This window comes from Triplophysa dalaica, chromosome 1 (assembly GCF_015846415.1).
Source record: "Triplophysa dalaica isolate WHDGS20190420 chromosome 1, ASM1584641v1, whole genome shotgun sequence".
NCBI classification, from domain to species: domain Eukaryota; kingdom Metazoa; phylum Chordata; class Actinopteri; order Cypriniformes; family Nemacheilidae; genus Triplophysa; species Triplophysa dalaica.
This window is the reverse complement of record NC_079542.1, coordinates 23,382,603-23,401,374: the sequence shown is the minus strand read 5'-3', so window position 1 is coordinate 23,401,374 and position 18,772 is coordinate 23,382,603. Positions and strand designations below refer to the sequence as shown.

Sequence of the window (18,772 nt, the reverse complement as noted above, 5' to 3'; positions counted from 1 at the left end):
ACAATGGTACAATATGAACATATTCATACAGTTGAAAGAAAAAGTATGTGAACCCTTTGGGCTTACTTGGATTTCTTCATAAATTGGTCATAAAATGTGTTCTGATCTTCATCTAAGTCACAACAATAGAGAAACACAGTCTGCTTAAACTAATACCGCACAAACATTATACGTTTTCATGTTTTTATTGAACACAACATGTAAGCATTCATAGTACAGGGTGGAAAAAGTATGTGAAACCCTAGGCTAATGACTTCTCCAAGAGCTAATTGGAGCCAGGAGTCAGCCAACCTGGGGTCCAATCAATGTGATGAGATTGGATGTGTTGATTAAAGCTGGCCTGTCCAATAAAAAACACACACCAGTTTTGAGTTTGCTGTTCTGAAGAAGTGTTGTCTGATGTGAGCCATGCCTCGCACAAAAGAGCTTTCAGAAGACCTACGATCAAGAATTGTTGACTTACATAAAGCTGGAAAGGGCTTCAAAAGTATATCTAAAAGCCTTGATGTCCATGTGTCCACGGTAAGACAGATTGTCTTCAAATGGAGAAAGTTCAGCACTGTTGCTACACTCCCTAGGTGTGGTCGTCCTGTAAAGATGACTGCAAGAGCACAGCGCAGAATGCTCAATGAGGTGAAGAAGAATCCTAGAGTGTCAGCTAAACACTTACAGAAATCTCTGGCACATGCTAACATTTTTGTTGACAAATCTACAATAAGGAAAACATTAAACAAGAATGGACTTCATGGGAGGACACCACGGAGGAAGCCACTGCTGTCCAAAAAAAAACATTGCAGCACGTTTGAAGTTTGCAAAAGAGCACCTGGATGTTCCACAGCACTACTGGCAAAACATTCTGTGGACAGATGAAACCAAAATTGAGTTCTTTGGAAAGAACACACAACGCTATGTGTGGAGAACAAAAGGCACAGCACACCAACATCAAAACCTCATCCCAACTGTGAAATATGGTGGAGGGGGCATCATGGTTTGGGGCTGCTTTGCTGCCTCAGGCCCTGGACGGATTACTGTCATCGATGGAAAAATGAATTCCAAAGTTTATAAAGACATTTTGCAGGAAAACTTAAGACCATCTGTCCGCCAACTGAAGCTTAACAGAGGATGGACGATGCAACAGGACAACGACCCAAAGCATAGAAGTAAATCAACAACAGAATGGCTTCAACAGAAGAAGATACGCCTTCTGGAGTGGCCCAGTCAGAGTCCTGACCTCAACCCCATTGAGATGCTGTGGCATGACCTCAAGAGAGCGATTCACACCAGACATCCCAAGAATATTGCTGAACTGAAACACTTTTGTAAAGAGGAATGGTCCAAAATTTCTCCTGACCGTTGTGTAGGTCTGATCTGCAACTATAGGAAAAGTTTGGTTGAGGTTATTGCCGCCAAAGGAGGGTCAACCAGTTATTAAACCCAAAGGTTCACATACTTTTTCCACCCGGCACTATGAATGTTTACATGTTGTGTTCAATAAAAACATGAAAACGTATAATGTTTGTGCGGTATTAGTTTAAGCAGACTGTGATTCTCTATTGTTGTGACTTAGATGAAGATCAGAACACATTTTATGAAGAAATCCAAGAAAGCCCAAAGGGTTCACATACTTTTTCCTTCAACTGTATATACAGTATTTATATGGTAAAGATTGCCATGATATTGTCATGGTACGCTTCTAAAAAACGCTTCTGCGTTTTGTAAGACTGTGCTAAAGTGTTCTTTCTGCCTTCTTAACCTCTACTCAGCAATCATCAGCTTAATTGAATTCGCAACGCATCAAACAGAAAAAAAATTGACCAGCATTTTGCCTATATCAGCTGTCCGGATGATGGATGAGAGAGATGAAAGTAACAGCCTGTGCACGTACACTGTATATCCTCGCTGATTACAGGACTCTCTGAAATATCCGAATCTGATTGGTCAGTTGTGACATCTTGGGAATCTTGTCTCGCCCAGTTGGGGATTGATTGGCGATATCAACACTTAGAAAATGTGTGTAATACTGTAAAGGAAAGAAAAACAAAGCAATTGAAAAATGAGGTGGAGAACTCCCTTTAAACCATTAAGGCCTTAACAATCATGTCAGTGACATGACATCACTGCATAAACACAACAATGATGGAATAGCCTATCTTGTGTAGACAATTTTTGAGGAGTACCTCTATCTCTCTCTCTCTTTCTCTATCTCTGGTAGTGTAAGACTTTGTGATAGAATGCATGAGTTGGAACACTCACTCAACAATCCAATTGGACACAGGAGGGAAAAGGGGTTGTGTGAGGTGGTGGGGGGTGGGTGGGTTGATGAAGAGCTTTAGCACATTTGTAACCCGATGCATGTGAAGGAGTTGTAGGGAGTGTCTGAATGCTTGAGAATGATATCAGTATGGAATTGCACATGTTGTTTGTGTGTGTTCACTGTATCTAACCATAGCACTGCCACCAGTGAGGCAGACCTGCCTGAAACAATTGTTGTTATATCTAAAATACATAGACAAACATTAAGACTGTCAAAGAACAGTTCCAATATTAGACCCTTGCAGATTAAATATTTTCCCATATCTTACCAATGCTTTTCAAGAACTATAACTGTGTAATGTAGTCTTGTATTTAAGCAAGCTGGGTGAGGGTTTCTTCTTGTATATGTTTATTGTTTGTGAAAGAGCTTGGGGCCTTGCGTGTGTGTTTGAAGCGCTCTGTAACCTAAACTCTCCTGACTCCAGGTGCAAGTGAATTGGAGCACTCTTTTCTATCCTTGTCTCTATTTGTGCCAGCATTGATATATAACTCCTGGTTTTCTTGTGTGTGTCCCTGAAAACGTACAAATGTATATTTTTATTCAAATTCTGATTATGAAAAACATAAACATTCAAGCAAACTGATCCCTAAAACCATCCTTAGCAGATTCATCAAACCATTCTCCAGACAAATTGTAAAGAGAAATTTCAACATAAAGAGCTCTGAGATAAATCCACTTGTGAACAAGTTGTCTCTGATGTGCAGTTAATGCCGGAGATTATATTCAGTTTTGAAAGAGTTACCTGGTTATTTATTACATTTCACCAGAATTCTTTAAATACTTCTCTTTGATTAGCACCAAATTTATACCTAATTTCTCCATTCAATGGGAAAATATTAATATCATGTACATCTCATCTGCAGATGGCCAAATTTTCCAAAAGCCCAAGAGCTCAATCTGCCAAGCTCTTTTCTGATTGGCTAACTTAATGCAATTTCTGATAGTAGAAGGCTAAGGGAAGCAAAATCATGCTTGAGTGCCAGAATAACCAAAATAAGTAGGAACAAGACTTTATGATGTTGATTAATGGCTACACAAAACGATATGCCTTGTTATTGAAATAAAATAATGTTAATATGAATTTCCTTTGATGTTGTTCTTTCATCTAATTAATGTTCCCTTTCATTTGTTTTTGTTTTTTTGTGAGCTGAAAGCATGCGGCCCCCTGTTGTTATGCATCCTGGAGTATTATGCATGTTTGGTTCAGGGTGTGCCACTATATGTATATGCATCATAAATATGCCATCGCAATCAAAAGACTAGATTTCAAGCATGGGGAACTCTTGTTTATTTATTTCTGTCATGGACTCTGCATATCGATCCTTAATCCTATTCCTGACCCACCGCAAAAACCATATGTTGTATAATAACAGACAGGTCTTGGTCAGTTGAAAAAACAATTAAAACTTCTAATTCAGCATGGGGTGGGATGCCCGCACTTTGACGCTTATGCACTATCATCGTCCGTTCATTACTGCTCACATTTTCAGGAACAACATTCTTTATGTAGAGTCCTTCAAATAAAGTAAATTGTTTTACATTCTAATAATTTCACATTTACTCTCCAAATTAATGAAACAACAGATTTCTTTAACAACACCATTTTATGAATGAAAGCTAACATTCTGACATGAGTACTGATGTCTCCATTAAATGTTTTTTTTTAATTTTAGCCATTTAACATTGAAGTACAGTAGGCCTGATTGAAATCTATCATGTCTAATAGGTAGGAAATATACAGATAGGCCCATTGAAATCAGTTCCCAAACACTTTACAGTCTTTAATGCTAAATTCCAAATTAAATACAGAATTAAAGCCACAAAACACATTGATTTCCTCTTTTCTTTTGCTCTTTGATTAATATTAGTGACAGTAGTCACTGCAGCAGATTTACGAATGCGCAGCTCTACGCAGATATGACGCGCTATCCGATTTTAAAAATACTTTGCATTTATTTATTAATTAATTGCTTTGAAATCTGTACTTACGAAAATACTAGACAAAATGGGCTTTCTGGCATTATCTTGTGTGTTTCTGTTCATTTAAGAGAACTTAATATTGGTGCGCTCATGTCTGACAAATTCTGACGCAGTCCTTAGCCCGTTACTCGGACGCGACATCGCGGGTCGGTGAAACGGCGAAGATGTCTATCTAACTTATACTGAACGCGTCAAAGCAGCCCCTGATAAGACACGTAGCCTACGTCGGGCAGACATCTATTAGATGTGTGCATTTCTATCTACAAGACATCTGGCAAATGCTGTTTCCTCATCTGCCCTACATCTCTGAGACGTCTACTGTCAGATGTCATGCAGACCTAGTCTAGAAGATGATTTGGAATGTATGTACAACAGCTCTTTCTAAGATGTTTGTTTAGCAGATTTTTTTACAAAGTAGATGTTTTCCAGATCTTCAGATCTTTAGCAGACATCTTACAGATGTAGGCTACCTGTGCTATCTGGGACTGTTACAAATCGCGCTTAAATGGTTTACAGGCCTTAACATGAATGAGAACATGTGTAATGCCAGACGAAGAATGACAACATAAATGGATCCTCCATTTTGCGTTAAATAGCCTATTTTAGCGGCCGTCGCGTTTGTCCAGTTCATGCCGCTTCGTTTGAGGAGTGGCGCGGTGCTCGCTCATCCAAAATCCTGAAACTTCCAGGGTCACGGGTCATTGTGGCAGGCGCATCTGAAGATACAAATATTTTATCTGTTTATGAACGGCAGCGGCAGCCATATTGGCTTGAAGGCAAACTGCGTATTATGTTTTAGAAAAATGTCAGGTGTATGTTCATATTCTCTCAGACAAAAGAAAGGATTAAACTGATTTTCCTGTAAACAGTCAGGTATGCACGTAGAAGCAATGAATGACTCTTTTTCTGAAGCACGTCTATAACAATACACTTGAGCGTTGCTTGAAATTCTAGGATGCAGTTGTTTTAATTGCCTAAATCAGTCTTTAGTTAGGCATTGAACGTATTTTTTGGGAGATATTTGAATGTAAACTTTGTTTACCATAACATTGGATATGGTATACCAATTTCTGATCAGTGGTGCTGCAGCGGTTAAAAGAGAAACAGATATAATGCAATTACTTTTTATATTACCCAGAGTGAAAAAGACACATACAAGCACACCACCATTGACACAGACAAATAACAACTAATTGAGAGAATTTAAATTGCACCCAAAACGAGGGGTAGACAGGTGATGGGGATTAACTAATAATGTCCAGATGATGGGGATCAGGTGTGACGAGTGCAAAGGATTATGGGTCCTGTAGTCCGGTGGTGAGTGAGGGCAGACAGTGGACCATAACGGGTGCCACCATTGACTGTTGATGAAAGTTATTGTACTCTGTAATCCCGGATAAATTCAAAATTTCTCATTTTTGGTTTTGTTTTAGAGGTTCTTGGTTTAAGCAAGCTGAACCTTCAAATTTTGATTACTGGTAAATTAAAGTTCTTACCAAATCTGTGCCTGGTGATGAAAGTTATTGTACACTGTAATCCCGGATAAATTCAAAATTTCTCATTTTTGGTTTTGTTTTAGAGGTTCTTGGTTTAAGCAAGCTGAACCTTCAAATTTTGATTACTGGTAAATTAAAGTTCTTACCAAATCTGTGCCTGGTGATGAAAGTTATTGTACACTGTAATCCCGGATAAATTCATAATTTCTCAATTTTGTTTTGTTTTAGAGGTTCTTGGTTTAAGCAAGCTGAACCTTCAAATTTTGATTACTGTTAAATTAAAGTTCTTACCAAATCTTAGTTAGTGGGACTTAAATATTTTAAAATACTAAATACAGTCTCTCAAAGAATATTTTTTATTTGTAAAGGAAAATGCAAATAAAAAAATACTCAAAGTAATTAAAAACGTATTTTAATTACATTTCATTTAATTAAGTATATTTAATTGAATGACTGCTTGAGTATCATGTATTCAAAATTATTATCTAACCTGGTTAATGACAAAGCTTCACTGTGTTTTGTTAACAAGCTTTTGGAAAATCACTGTGTTGTTCATTCTAGAAAGTAAGAGGAAGTTAGACAATGAGAGGTAATGTTGCAACATTTGTCAATGAAGATTCGCTGGCAAAAATGTAAAGGGAATTTAAAACTATTTCACCCTGGGTTGTAGTCAATTTTCAATTGAATGTCAATAGAAACATACAAAGATATGTTGACACACAATGTGTAAATTAGCATGATATGTTTACATATAATGTGTAAAGTGTCAACAATTTCAATATCATTAAAAATCTAAATACCAAATGCAATGAATAATATATTTAAAAAAGTTGAGCAGAAAAAAAAGAAAAATACAAACATGAGTGTAAGAAATGAGATTATACATAAATTAAAGTGATCACAAACTGAAATAGTTTTAGTTGCTTTCTTGTTGTGAGGGTGAAATGGTATCCAATATCCATATATTTCTTAATATATTAATCAAAACCCCACTATAATGCCAAATACACAGCTTGATGTATTGACTTAATTTCCACTGAAACAGGAAATTAGGGTTGTAACGTTAAGTGGCTCCTCACTCCTTTAATAACCTATTGTGCAGTTATATTACAATGGAATTTGATCAGTGCTGGTGGAAGTGAGAAGCTAAACCTTTTGAAGGTTTAAATCTTCTAAATAGGAATTTTGTCAATGATTCGGGGCACATAAGTTAATAGATATCCTTAAATCTAACAAATTCCAATGTTTTCTTTAGGGTTTATGACCCTGGGTTTCAAGTATAAGAAACCAGTAAGTCAAAGTCTGCTTTGTTGTTAATTCTGCCACGTGTACAGTATACATATAGAGGTTTGAAATTGCGTTACTCTCAGACCCATGGTGCATACAAATATTACAATACACATAAATACAGATAATATATATATATATATATATATATATATATGTTAAATACAACTATTACAAGCAGGGATATAAAAAAAAGATTGAGTCCAAACCAGTGAAATATGCAAAATTGCAGATGAAAGGTATAGTGCAAAGAGTTTATTAGTCTGTTTCAAATGACAAAGAGAGCAGACTTACCTGTCAGAAGAGGTAGTTCAAGAGGGGCAGACCGATGCTGAATGAGGTAGTGAGCAGTCCGATTCATAAAGTGACTAGTGCGGGTCAGTTAATGTTGGGGGGGGTGGAAGGACCTTCGGATGAGGTCAGAGTTCAGTGGTGCATGGGGCAAGAGAGGGGAGGGGGAGCAGGGTTGGGAGGGACCATGGAGACCATGAAACCAGTGCCATCCAGTCCCCAACTGGAGTCGCTGCTGAGAAACCTAATGGGGTGGTTTCCTGGACAGGGATTAGACTGGTCCTAGACTAAAATAAAGGTAAGAGCTGTGCAAACTGAACACAACTTGCACTGACATATCTTTAAATAAATCAGTGACTTTGTGTAGTCAAAAAATGCACACAAGTAATTTTTTAAAGAGACATGTTTTTTGAAACTACTTAAATTTTGTTATTTAACTAAAGCCTAGTCCTTGTTTGATATAATCCCTGTCCGGGGAACCGCCCTCAAGGCTATTTTAGTGCAGACGCCAAGTGGAATATTTGTAGGCGTGTTCGACTTCATGCGGCGCTGCGCAGACCGATCTGCGTATGAACTCAAAGTATCGCGAGAGTGCTCCAAAAGCACAAAGAGCTTTAGAGCCTTGTCTCTCCTCCTCCTCTGTGACATCGCGTTGGTGAGCGTCCTGACTCCGCCCACCAGCCAGGAAGATACAGAGCTCTGTGATCGTAAGTGGCCGTGCAGAGCAAGAGCTGATACAGACGTTTGTGTCGTTAGTCCTGCTCAAGAGGATGAACGCGACTATCGCTTGAACTCAATGTCAGATTAGCTTTCATCTGGAATCAATTCACATTCCTGGTTGTTTATCGCACACGCAACTGGGTGATAGCGTCATTTTAAAACTCGGATTGACGCTTTTTATTAGATTCTCAATCGGGCTTTTCTTTACTTAAGACAGTTCACACATACAGAAACAAAGTGGATTTAACAGTGGCTACGTGGTTTACCCGCACTCCAAGATGCTTCTGGTCTCCCAGCGGCTAGACTCACCTCGCATGGACCCATTAGTGAGTTTAAGAGTTTTATTTGATCGATTTACATCATTGATATGAATGGAGGCTCGCTATAGTTTACCGATCAATTGTTGTCTAAATCTGTATGTGTGCATTTCACTTTGTCATACACCTATACACTGGCTTTTACGCAGTGATTGGCATTTTGGCATGTGGTGAAGTTTGGAAACTTGAGTGGAGAAATCCCAGGGTTTTGTGTGTGTTAGATACGGCAGACAGAGATTAGATGACAGGTTTGAAGACTGCATCAAAGATTAACTGGCGCGGTCCCACGCATTTACGCACATTGGCTACTCTGAGGAAGTTCCATTAACTGTACTCACAATCTGATATTACAAACTCTGATTCAGAGGACATGCCCAAAACCCGAGTGTGTCAGTGGAGACATTGAGGTCGCTAGCGCACCATGTCTTTGCTTGAACGATGAATGTAGGATAACGCAATTTACGATTAATAAAACCTTTGTTGTCCTGCATACTGCTGAAGGCAAACGCAGATTTGCCACATCTCCGAGTCAGAGAGGTAAAACAACTATAGTGTTAAAGCAGCATGTGGTCTGCTTGTTGGAATGAAATGGCATTTATCAGACCCTCAGCAGGGCTGCGCTCACTAACAAAAGACTGAAAACTGGGGACTTGGATGAGAGCGCGGCTCCGAGGCTGCAGGCACTGTGTAAATCATCTTAAAATTAGCGATAATGCGGGTTTTCGCTGTCGGAATTGCGGCTGCAGTTAAACATACCAATTGAATAGTCCATGTGGATTGCTGAGAGATACATGATAAAGACAGACGGCGATTGAAATGGGAGACAAACTAACAGTGCGTCCAAGATTAAACCGAGCTTTACCAGAATACGTAATGGGATTATAAAGGTGGCGGAGGGCTCGTTCACTCTTAACATAAAGAGGGCTGCATGTAACCCTATGGTTCGTGTAAAGTAGCCTGTGTCTGTATGTTTAGGACATGCTTGAAATGGCCGGTAATTCAGTGCCCTGTTCAGCAATAATCGAGGACAATTAACCGAAGGGAGCGTTCAATGACAATCATAATTTAAGCACTGCCCCCATTGACTGCGCTTTGTCATGGATTTGCCTACACTGTTCTATTATTGTATTTACACAGATAAAGCACGCTGCACTTGGTTGGACTGTAGCATATTTCATTACTATATGTTTCCATTTGTTCAAGTGGGAGATCCTCTGTATGGATACTTCTCTCTATCTTTACAAAAAGACACAAATGAAGCTAAGAATGTGACCGTTTAAGAGAAATACATTTTTTTGCTATGTGTGTGCAACGCTTTTCAACTTAAATACATGTAAAAGTGGATAAAAGACATTTGTAGATATGGCGAGATTCATAGGTATGACTAATACTCATGTTTTATTAATATTAATTTAGGAAGGGTGGGCCGCCCAATGTAAGCTGGTCGACCTTCTTATCCCAGGTTTCAATCTTTATGTCATTATGTTAAAATGTTAGTTTGTGCAAGGCAATCTATATATTAAAGCGAGCTGTCATACTATTATAATAATATTATCTATTAAAAATTATAGTAATATATAAAATACACAAGATTACTATTGAGGAAAATATATAAATATGTATTTTATTTTTCTAAAGGGAACTTGGTTGGACAGGTTGTTTCTCTAGAAGGCAATTTGTAGATTTCCCGCACAGGATCTTTGTGCTCCACTCGATTTGAACTGATCTGTGGCCAAATGAGTCAGAGCGCTTTGAAGCTGCTGTTGAAGGATGAATAAAAGGGCCGAAGTGGAATGCGCGCTCCGCTCTTCAGATCTCGTGCACGCACAGAGAATTTCACTGTAATACGAGCACCGCTCGTGAATACACTTGGATCTCACCTCAAAGTTAGGTGAAAGTTTAAGACAACACATCCAACTTTTATCTTACCGACATTTCTAGAATGAGATCACTGAGTCAGGGCTTGTGTGATGGAATTTAACTCTGAGGGTTTCTTTTCTTTAGAGAGACACCAATTGTGAGTTCAAAAGCAACCTTCAAAGAGCGAGACTCAGCACACCCTCATACCACAAACAATCAATCTGTCATTTTGCTGCACTAACTAAGAATCGCTCTCGATGCATCACCTTGAGTGACTCTTTTTTCTTCGCGAGGAGACAGGATGATGTTGTGCTGATTTGCAGCGGGGAGCCATATGGTGGATCTAGGAGACAGATAAGAGTGGTAGGGAGAGATAGCGATACGGGGTGTTGAATGTGATTCGGATCTATTCTAGATGAACAAATTGAACACTTCTTAGACGGCATTTATACTAGTGGGTTTTCCTTTGAAAACTCTTGGTAGAGCTACACCTAGCGTTTACACTTCTCTGGAGTTTTCAACCCCCGAAAACGGAAACACAACAAACCCTGTTTGAAAACTCCGGGTTTGCGTTTCTCTGTAAAAGTACGAAAACTGAGATTTTAGAACATGCAGGCGTGGTTGCCCACATTCGCTTACTGATTGGGTCGCCTGTATTATTACGTTTGATTCCCTGATTCGTTATGCCCCGTTCATATGAGCCATTACGCTACCTGAAGACAATGACCAACCTCGCAACGATCGCGTAAACAACAGACTTGTTTGACTTCACCGTATGCTTTTAAATCGTGCTCTTAGTACTGCGATATCATCCGTCGATCGGTCTGCGTCGGATGAAATCAAACAAGGCTTATAACATGGATTACCTCATGTCTGAACGGTCATGTAACATGTGTTTGCGGTAGTGTAGTGTAAACGCAGATTTTTTTCTAAAATGCATGTGGAAACGGTAGTATAAATGAGGATAGTTTTCGCTTTAAAATGCCGTTTTCCTACGACAGCGGGGTGATGTAAACACCACATTATTCATAGGTGAGATCATAAGTGTTTGTTAGTGCTGAGCTAGGCAACATATTAGCTGATTTACCTTTTGATACTTGAGTAGTTAAATGAAAAAATGCACATTTGAAGTTATTTGTTAAAGAATCACACCTACTTCAAAGCAGTTGTGCTCTGTTAACACAAATCACACACCCCTTTAGAAGTACATCTATATGAATTGGGCTAAATATAATATTTACTGTCAGTTGCCATTACAAATTTATCAACAGAAATTCAACATCTTCCATTTATTCAGGGCTTGTGCCTTTTTCCAGTCTGGGTACCTCTAATCCTGTTTAACCCCGTGTACATATTTTCTCAAACATATTCAAAGGGGAAAAGTTATCTGATTAAAACCTCTTTAAAGCATAAAGAACACAAAATGATTACAAAGACCATTACCACGTGGAGGCCATTATTTGTTCCTACTATGATTTTACTTCAGCTGGCAAGAACGACAGAGTGCGAGTCAAGGTGAGAGGAGAACAAGGTGGGGTGGGATGTTACAAGAGAGAAAAACTGCGTCAGTGTGACCAGGCAAGACCTCGCTAGGAAATAACAGTGTTGCCTAGGGATGAAAAACAAACAGGAGCACATACAACATATTTGGTTGAGTGTTTTCTTTTCCTGTCCCCAGCACTCTGCACAAAAATTCTGACAGAGGTACCAGACTGGAGAACACACCCACACACTCGTCTCAGAGCTTTTCCCAGTACCAGTGACTTTCTCCGGAAACCCCTGCGTCTCTCAACCGCCCAAAAAGGGAGTTTATCTACACCTGATTTTTGTGAAAAGGATGTCTAAATGTATACGCCGAATTGACTGAATGAATCAGAACGGCACAGCTTGGCAATGAGGAAACGTGCTTCCTGCCACTGGAGAAAATATGAGAGGAGGTGACGATAAAAAAATTGCGAGAGCCTCTTGTACTGCTTAAATTACCTCTGACAATCAACTTGCATCATCTGCCATAAAACCCCATGTGAACTCGGCATCTGTTATGGTTTGAAGGCCCATAGGAATATCACTCATATGGAGCATCATCTACATGCTGCATCAGCAAATTAAAAAGTCGCTTATTCTCTATGCACCGATTTGTGCCAAGTTTCAGATATGTGTGGCATTTATGACTGATCACAGCCCTCTGAACACTCATCTGTATAATCCATTGTTCTCTTTCTCAGGTTTGTTGCTTTTCTATTGAGTGCCAAGTAAATTGGGCTAAAATGTCTAAATTAAAAAAATCGATCCTCATAAATTCAGTTCTTGTGAACGTCTCTCTTTTCACACTGTCATTGGAGCTTGAAAATCTGAGAATTCTTAAAGATTGAGCTGTACAAGCTTTTGGAATAAGAACACATGGGTGAGTTTGATTCCTTCATTGTGTCATTGTAGCACACATTAATTATCCACATCGTAAAATGAATAGTACCTTGATTTAAAAGCCTAGTATTGAGCACTTAACGCATTCTCTGTAGTGCAGCTCATGAAAAAGGGAAGGGAGCAAGTGAGAAAAGAAAAAATAACAGACAAAACGATGAGAAATGGAAATCTCTGCATACTCATTGAATGACATCATGTTTACAAATTCGATTGGATGCGGTTTGTTCTGAGTATTTGTGTTACTCTTGGGGAAGAAGACAGTTGGTGTGGTTTAGTAACTGAATGTTTCCTTTTTGGTCTGCGTTTGTGTTTAGCATTGTCAAGTTATTCTCTGACTATCTCTTCCACTCAATTTCTCCTTGTTTCTGTTTCTCAGAGATATTCACACAATTAATTGCATGACTATTTGAGTAATTAATTTAATTTCAAAGATCATCAAATACCTACAACTCCCTTTTTCTTTAGCGATGTAGCAGTGGTATGTCTATAGTCTCACTGCATGGAATAGTTCTTTGTTCAAAACTAGCAGTGGCTTCCCGCTTGCATCATCATTACACGCACACATACAGACACACACAGACACACACACACTGTAATGAACCTGTAGCTCAGACATTTTGGAGAATGTAGGCATGTGCATGTGAGACGGGGTGGTTGACATACAGTTTGCTCAGGGGCGGCGCCAGGACGTTTTTCTTGGGGGTGCTTAACAGTTTATAGGGTGGGCTAATAAAATTGAAATGTTTAACTACAGAATAGCATCTGAAATATATTGTTGTAGCGCATAAGCCTTCTCCAATGGGTGCACTTAATAATAGTTATTGTTAATTAATTACGTTTTTTTTACATTTTAGAACAATTTTGCATTATGCTGTGCATTTTTTAAAACATTATACAATGTGTAAAATATCCTACCTACGAACCAAACTTATTTATAAACTAAAAAAACGAAAAAATACAGCAATGAACCTACTGTAGTGTCCATTCGGCTTATGGTTTTGTTATTACTTCACAAGTTTATGTTAATAAAAAATAGCATATCCACAATGTTCGAGTCCTTTCACTATGGGTCCTTCACTAGCCTAGGCTAATTATTCCTTCTAATGTTATAACCAAAAGCAAACTTATCAATGCTTTTCTTCAGTTTTTTTGTATGGCAATAGAATTGGCAATAAAAAGCGCTTATTTCAGACCACGACGGGTTTCCCAGACTAATCAGAACTTTGAATATATTCACAATTGGCCCGAACTCCATATAGTCTACTCTGTTGTAGTTTTACAATTCTGTAACATAACGTAAACTTAGATAGCACCCACGCTTCATGTATAAAAACAACACAACATCTCATTTGCCACGGCAGTCATAACAATCCGCTGCTCTTCTCTTTGCTGTAAGATGCAGAGCTTCTCTTCCAGGTAAATGCAATTTATTTAAGTAATGTTTTATTGAGTTTGCTGCTATCTGAAACTCACATTTTATTACACTGAAGTACTGAAAAAGTTCGACTGGGCAGCCAACCACCAACTCACAGGCTTAGTTTTGATAACAGATGGCAATATATAACATCCAAAAATATATATATATTTTTTATTGATTTCAGATGACTTTATTGTAAACAATAAAGTAATAATATTTAAGAAATAAAATATCAGTGGGACCATTGGTCAGGTCTGTTTAGTTACGTTGCCAGTTGTTCACCTCAACCTTACCCCTCAACTTCAGGAGGCGAATTCGAACCTCTGCACTTCCAATTCAAGTGCAGAGAGCCTGCTAAGCATAAAAAGGTCCTTCAAATTTTCTTTATGATGTGTGTGAGTGTGTTCAGCCTAGCTTAGCCTTGATCGATACTTAATGGTTGGGAATCTCCACTTGAGGAAAACTTGTCTTCATTCTGTGCGGCGCAGACTAAGCTGTGGTATGACTGTACAGTCTTAAAGTCAACATCACATGGTGTTTACTTCTGTAATGAGACTTATTTATGAATGAAACGGGAAATTCGGAAAGAAAAAATGCAGTTGCAGGATGTAGTTTTATACAATGGGATTAGATGGGATGGTACCAAAAATACATGGTCTAATAAACAAGAGGGCTTGGTGATCTCACTGGAAAGAGAAGCTTTTTAATAATGCTAATTGTGGGTGAAACGGTATAATCGCATTCGATACGATACCCGATTTATGATTGCAATTGAATTGCATCACGATATTTAAGGAAAAAATGTTGAGACACTCAATTGACAGATTTCCCCCCCAAAAAAACAGTAAACATTTTTAATAACATTTGTTATTTGACAACATTCAAGGTTTAATTGAGCCATCTTTATGTAAACTAATAAAAACTGAAAAGATTTTGCATTGCGATATGTGATCCTTCAATATATTGTTACACCCCTAATGATAATCAGTACATTGGCTTTAAAACCAAGAACCAGTATTAAGAATGTTGACTTTAATAAATGATACCCACCCTGGATGGGTGTTACAAGTTGACATCCTTTAAGAGTGCAGCTGAATACAGATGTTGTGTGAAAATTATCCAGCACCCTGACTCACACAAGACTTCAAAGAAAGTCTCTTACACAAAAAGTACAAGTAAATGTTTCTCATTCGAACGTGTCACTTTGATACACCGTGATGAACGATCATTCAAGATGGTAATCATGTCCACTAAATGTGCATGCACACAACACAGACGACCACGCTTTCATCTGTGGTCCAAAGTAGAATTACCCAGAATTCTTGGCACTTCATATTGCACTGATTCCCAGAAGCAGTTGTCGTAGTAACCATGGCAGCTTTTCACAAGTGTGATCTTTTTCCTGCTTCTTTCTAAGGGATACAAATGGAATGGGGTGTAAATTATTAATTAGTGGAGATGGAAGGAGAGAGATTTTATTTATTCATATACAACAACATTTTTTTATCATTGTGTGTACTCTGTGAAAGAAAAATAAATATTTGTGGAATTAAGAAGATGCCAATTTACATCTGTATGGAAGGATGGGTGATTGGGAGCAATCTGGTAACTACTAGTGAATATTATGTGCTGCCTTTTGCATTATTTCATTGTTGTCTGAGAGTGGTATTCTAGGTCACTATCCCTTATCTAACATCCCCTGTGTCATCCATTAATAGAATGTACTTTTGTGTATGTAGTTGATCATAAATATGTGCTTCCCAGTAACATGTACTCTTTCTTGAAGGTAAATGTTGCTTTATTATTCATTAAAACACACAAAAAAAACACATTACACCATCCCTTAAGCATGCACTTTTACATAAGCTTTCTACCTTCCTTTCTCTCTCGTCTTTTATATCCATATACACACCTATTCTCCTGTTTCCGAGAAAGATCCCTGATTTTTTTGTTTCTAGTGTATGTGTGTGTGTGTGAGGTCAGTAAGAGTCCCACTATAGCAATAAAAGGGCCCATACAGGAACACAGGTGTCAGTTTGCAAGCCCATAGTAACAGATTGTGGTGCAGGGTTCATTGAGTAACTTGATCCAAACATAATGTTTTACCACGGTCGGCCGTGGTTTGGCTAGCGACTCGGGTTTCACACACATACATCTTGCATCCTCTGGATCCACAGAGCATGGATGTCCTGACCCCGGTGACCCCATCCAGTGGAAGGGTGGAGTCTTTGTAATTGATATAACTGATTAATAGTTCTCCCCATCCGCCCTGGTCTCTTTTAGTGTAATTGGCTTTTCATTTTGCCGTCAGCTTGGAAACCTCTCGGATAGCTGAAGTTAATGACAATTAAGAGCCTGTTCTCTCGGTTCACACCTTTTTATAGCATCTGAGTGTGATTTAGTAAAAGCGTGTGATGAAAATATTATTGCATTAATATAAGAGCGATAATATGTGCATTTAGGGTGTGTGCAAAGATATTTTTAGTAAGCGTCTGTCTGTCAATAAGAATGACCAAGACTGTAAATGACAAAGATGAGGTGCGATGGGCCGGGTGGAATCTGGTGTTTTCCGCAGCACTGATTTTTGCTGAAATGGAATAAGACATTGTGTAATGTAATACGCAGGACTGAGAATATAACATTCTCTTTATTAAGTGAAAGAATAATTTAAGGGATACTTCACCCCCCCCCAAAAATGGTCATCATTTACTCTCAGATTGTTCCAAACCTGTACACATTTCTTTGTTCTGCTGAACACACAGAAATATATTTGGAAGAATGTCAGTAATCAAACAGATCTCACCCCCAATTGACTTCCATAGTATTTATCTTCTCTACTATGGCTGTTAATGGGGGACTAGATCTGTTTGGTTACTGACTTTCTTGCAAATATCTTCCTTTGTGTTTAGCAGAACAAAGAAATGTTTACAGGTTTGGAACAATCTGAGGGTGAGTAAATGATGAAGAATTTTTTTGGGGGTTGAACTGTCATTTAAAATAAGACAAACTATTTAACGAATAACTGAAATAATGGGAGGGGGGATGTGTAGCACTTTGAAAACGACGGCCGTTCCAAATCAGTGGAAATCTGTAGTGCTTTCTGAAGTTATGTGTGTGTGTGTGTGTGGCAAGAAACCAGACAATCAGGTAGAACAGACCATTGCCATTAAAATTCTACTTTCCATTTGTAGATAACCCTATAAAAGTATAAAATCTTGAGAAAGAAAACACTAAGCGCAAAAATAAGATTTATAGTAAAAACTGTTTATTGGTACCATTGTTTATGCCTGAGAAACTTGCATCACTATAGCAAGATAATTCAATAGGATCTGGCTGCAGCCGATGGGGCGAGTGGAGCTCCACTCAAAAGCGGAAATACGTCACCTCCACTCGAAGCCTGAGCGGATATACGTCACCTAATTCTGACCTCAACCCGGAACTAATTTATGAATTATGTTTTAATGGCAATAAATACTTGAAATGTATTAATACTACAAAATTATTGTTTAAATGTTATTAAATGCCTTTAATGTTATCCAGACATTACTTCCAGGTTTGTATTTAAAAAGTAAACATTATAATATTTAGCAGCGAACAATAAATGAAACATCAAATAAAATATTTTTTATAAAAATGAAAAATGTCAACACAAATACATTAGGAATTTAACAAAATATCATACAAAACAACCACAGTAAAATATTGAATCATTTTTTACAAATTAAGTTTAGTTTTGAGTAAAAAAAACGAACTATGTTGACAAAACTCATTCATCGTCACAGTATTACATTGAATAATTTAAGATCCTCATATGACTTTTTAAAGTTAACGGACAGTAAATATCCATCAACGAATGTTTTAATGGGGTGTGTAACATCATATGAAAATATATAAGTCCATCGTGTTTATTTATTCTTCTTATGTAATTTCACGGAAGCCATATGCGTTGTGCTTGCATTCTACGTCAAGACAGCGTCAGTCTGCAAGTAGTGTAGGGATACTGAGATAAAACTACCTGAGTTAAAGTTCAAACTTCATAGAGCTCAGCGACGCCATGTTGCCCCTCTTTTATTATTGAGTGGAGGTGATGTATTTCCTGTTCGAGAGTGGAGCTCAACTCGCCCCATCGGCTGCCATCGGCTGCAGACAGACCCCTTACAGATAATTGCGGCTCCGATGTCTTTTTTTCTTCTACCATTTTATTTTTAGAGAACATGGGAATTGAGAGCGTGAGATGCTCATTTTGGTGGAGGAGCAATCTCATGTCGCACTGACGTGATTGCACGTCAGCGACAGAGTCTTTTATGACAGACGGAAGTCAGAGCGAGAGAAGAGCCTGTGTGCGTGTGAGCGAGAGATAATGAATCATTCACTACAAAAACCATTTAAAAATCAGTCATACTTGTCTGAGTCTCTTCCCTCTCCTGCATTCTTAAGCCATTACCAGAATATTAAAACATTTGTTTCCAGAAGCAAACTAAAACCCTATAGAATTCCTGCCTGGGCTGGTAAAATGACTATAAATTTGATTGTGTGAATGGGAGCGTCTGTATATGCATGTGGTGGTTAGGGGAGGTTTATAAGTATCTTAACCTCTTGTCCCAGGAGCCCTACAAACAGATGATGATGTAATTGAGAGCCGGGTCATTAGGTAAAGCCGGGTCTG

At 38.3% G+C, this 18,772-nt stretch overlaps 1 protein-coding gene across 1 annotated transcript in view; it reads left to right on the top strand.

The window, feature by feature from the left end:
- Positions 1-8,092: 8,092 nt before the first annotated feature.
- The window catches only part of si:ch73-211e3.1 (trithorax group protein osa), a 63,074-nt gene continuing 52,394 nt past the window's right edge, over positions 8,093-18,772 (top strand). The window contains exon 1 of the mRNA XM_056746079.1: positions 8,093-8,414. Within this exon, the coding sequence (XP_056602057.1) occupies positions 8,367-8,414 (48 nt within the window). The 5' untranslated portion in view covers positions 8,093-8,366. The remainder of the gene's footprint in view (positions 8,415-18,772) is intronic.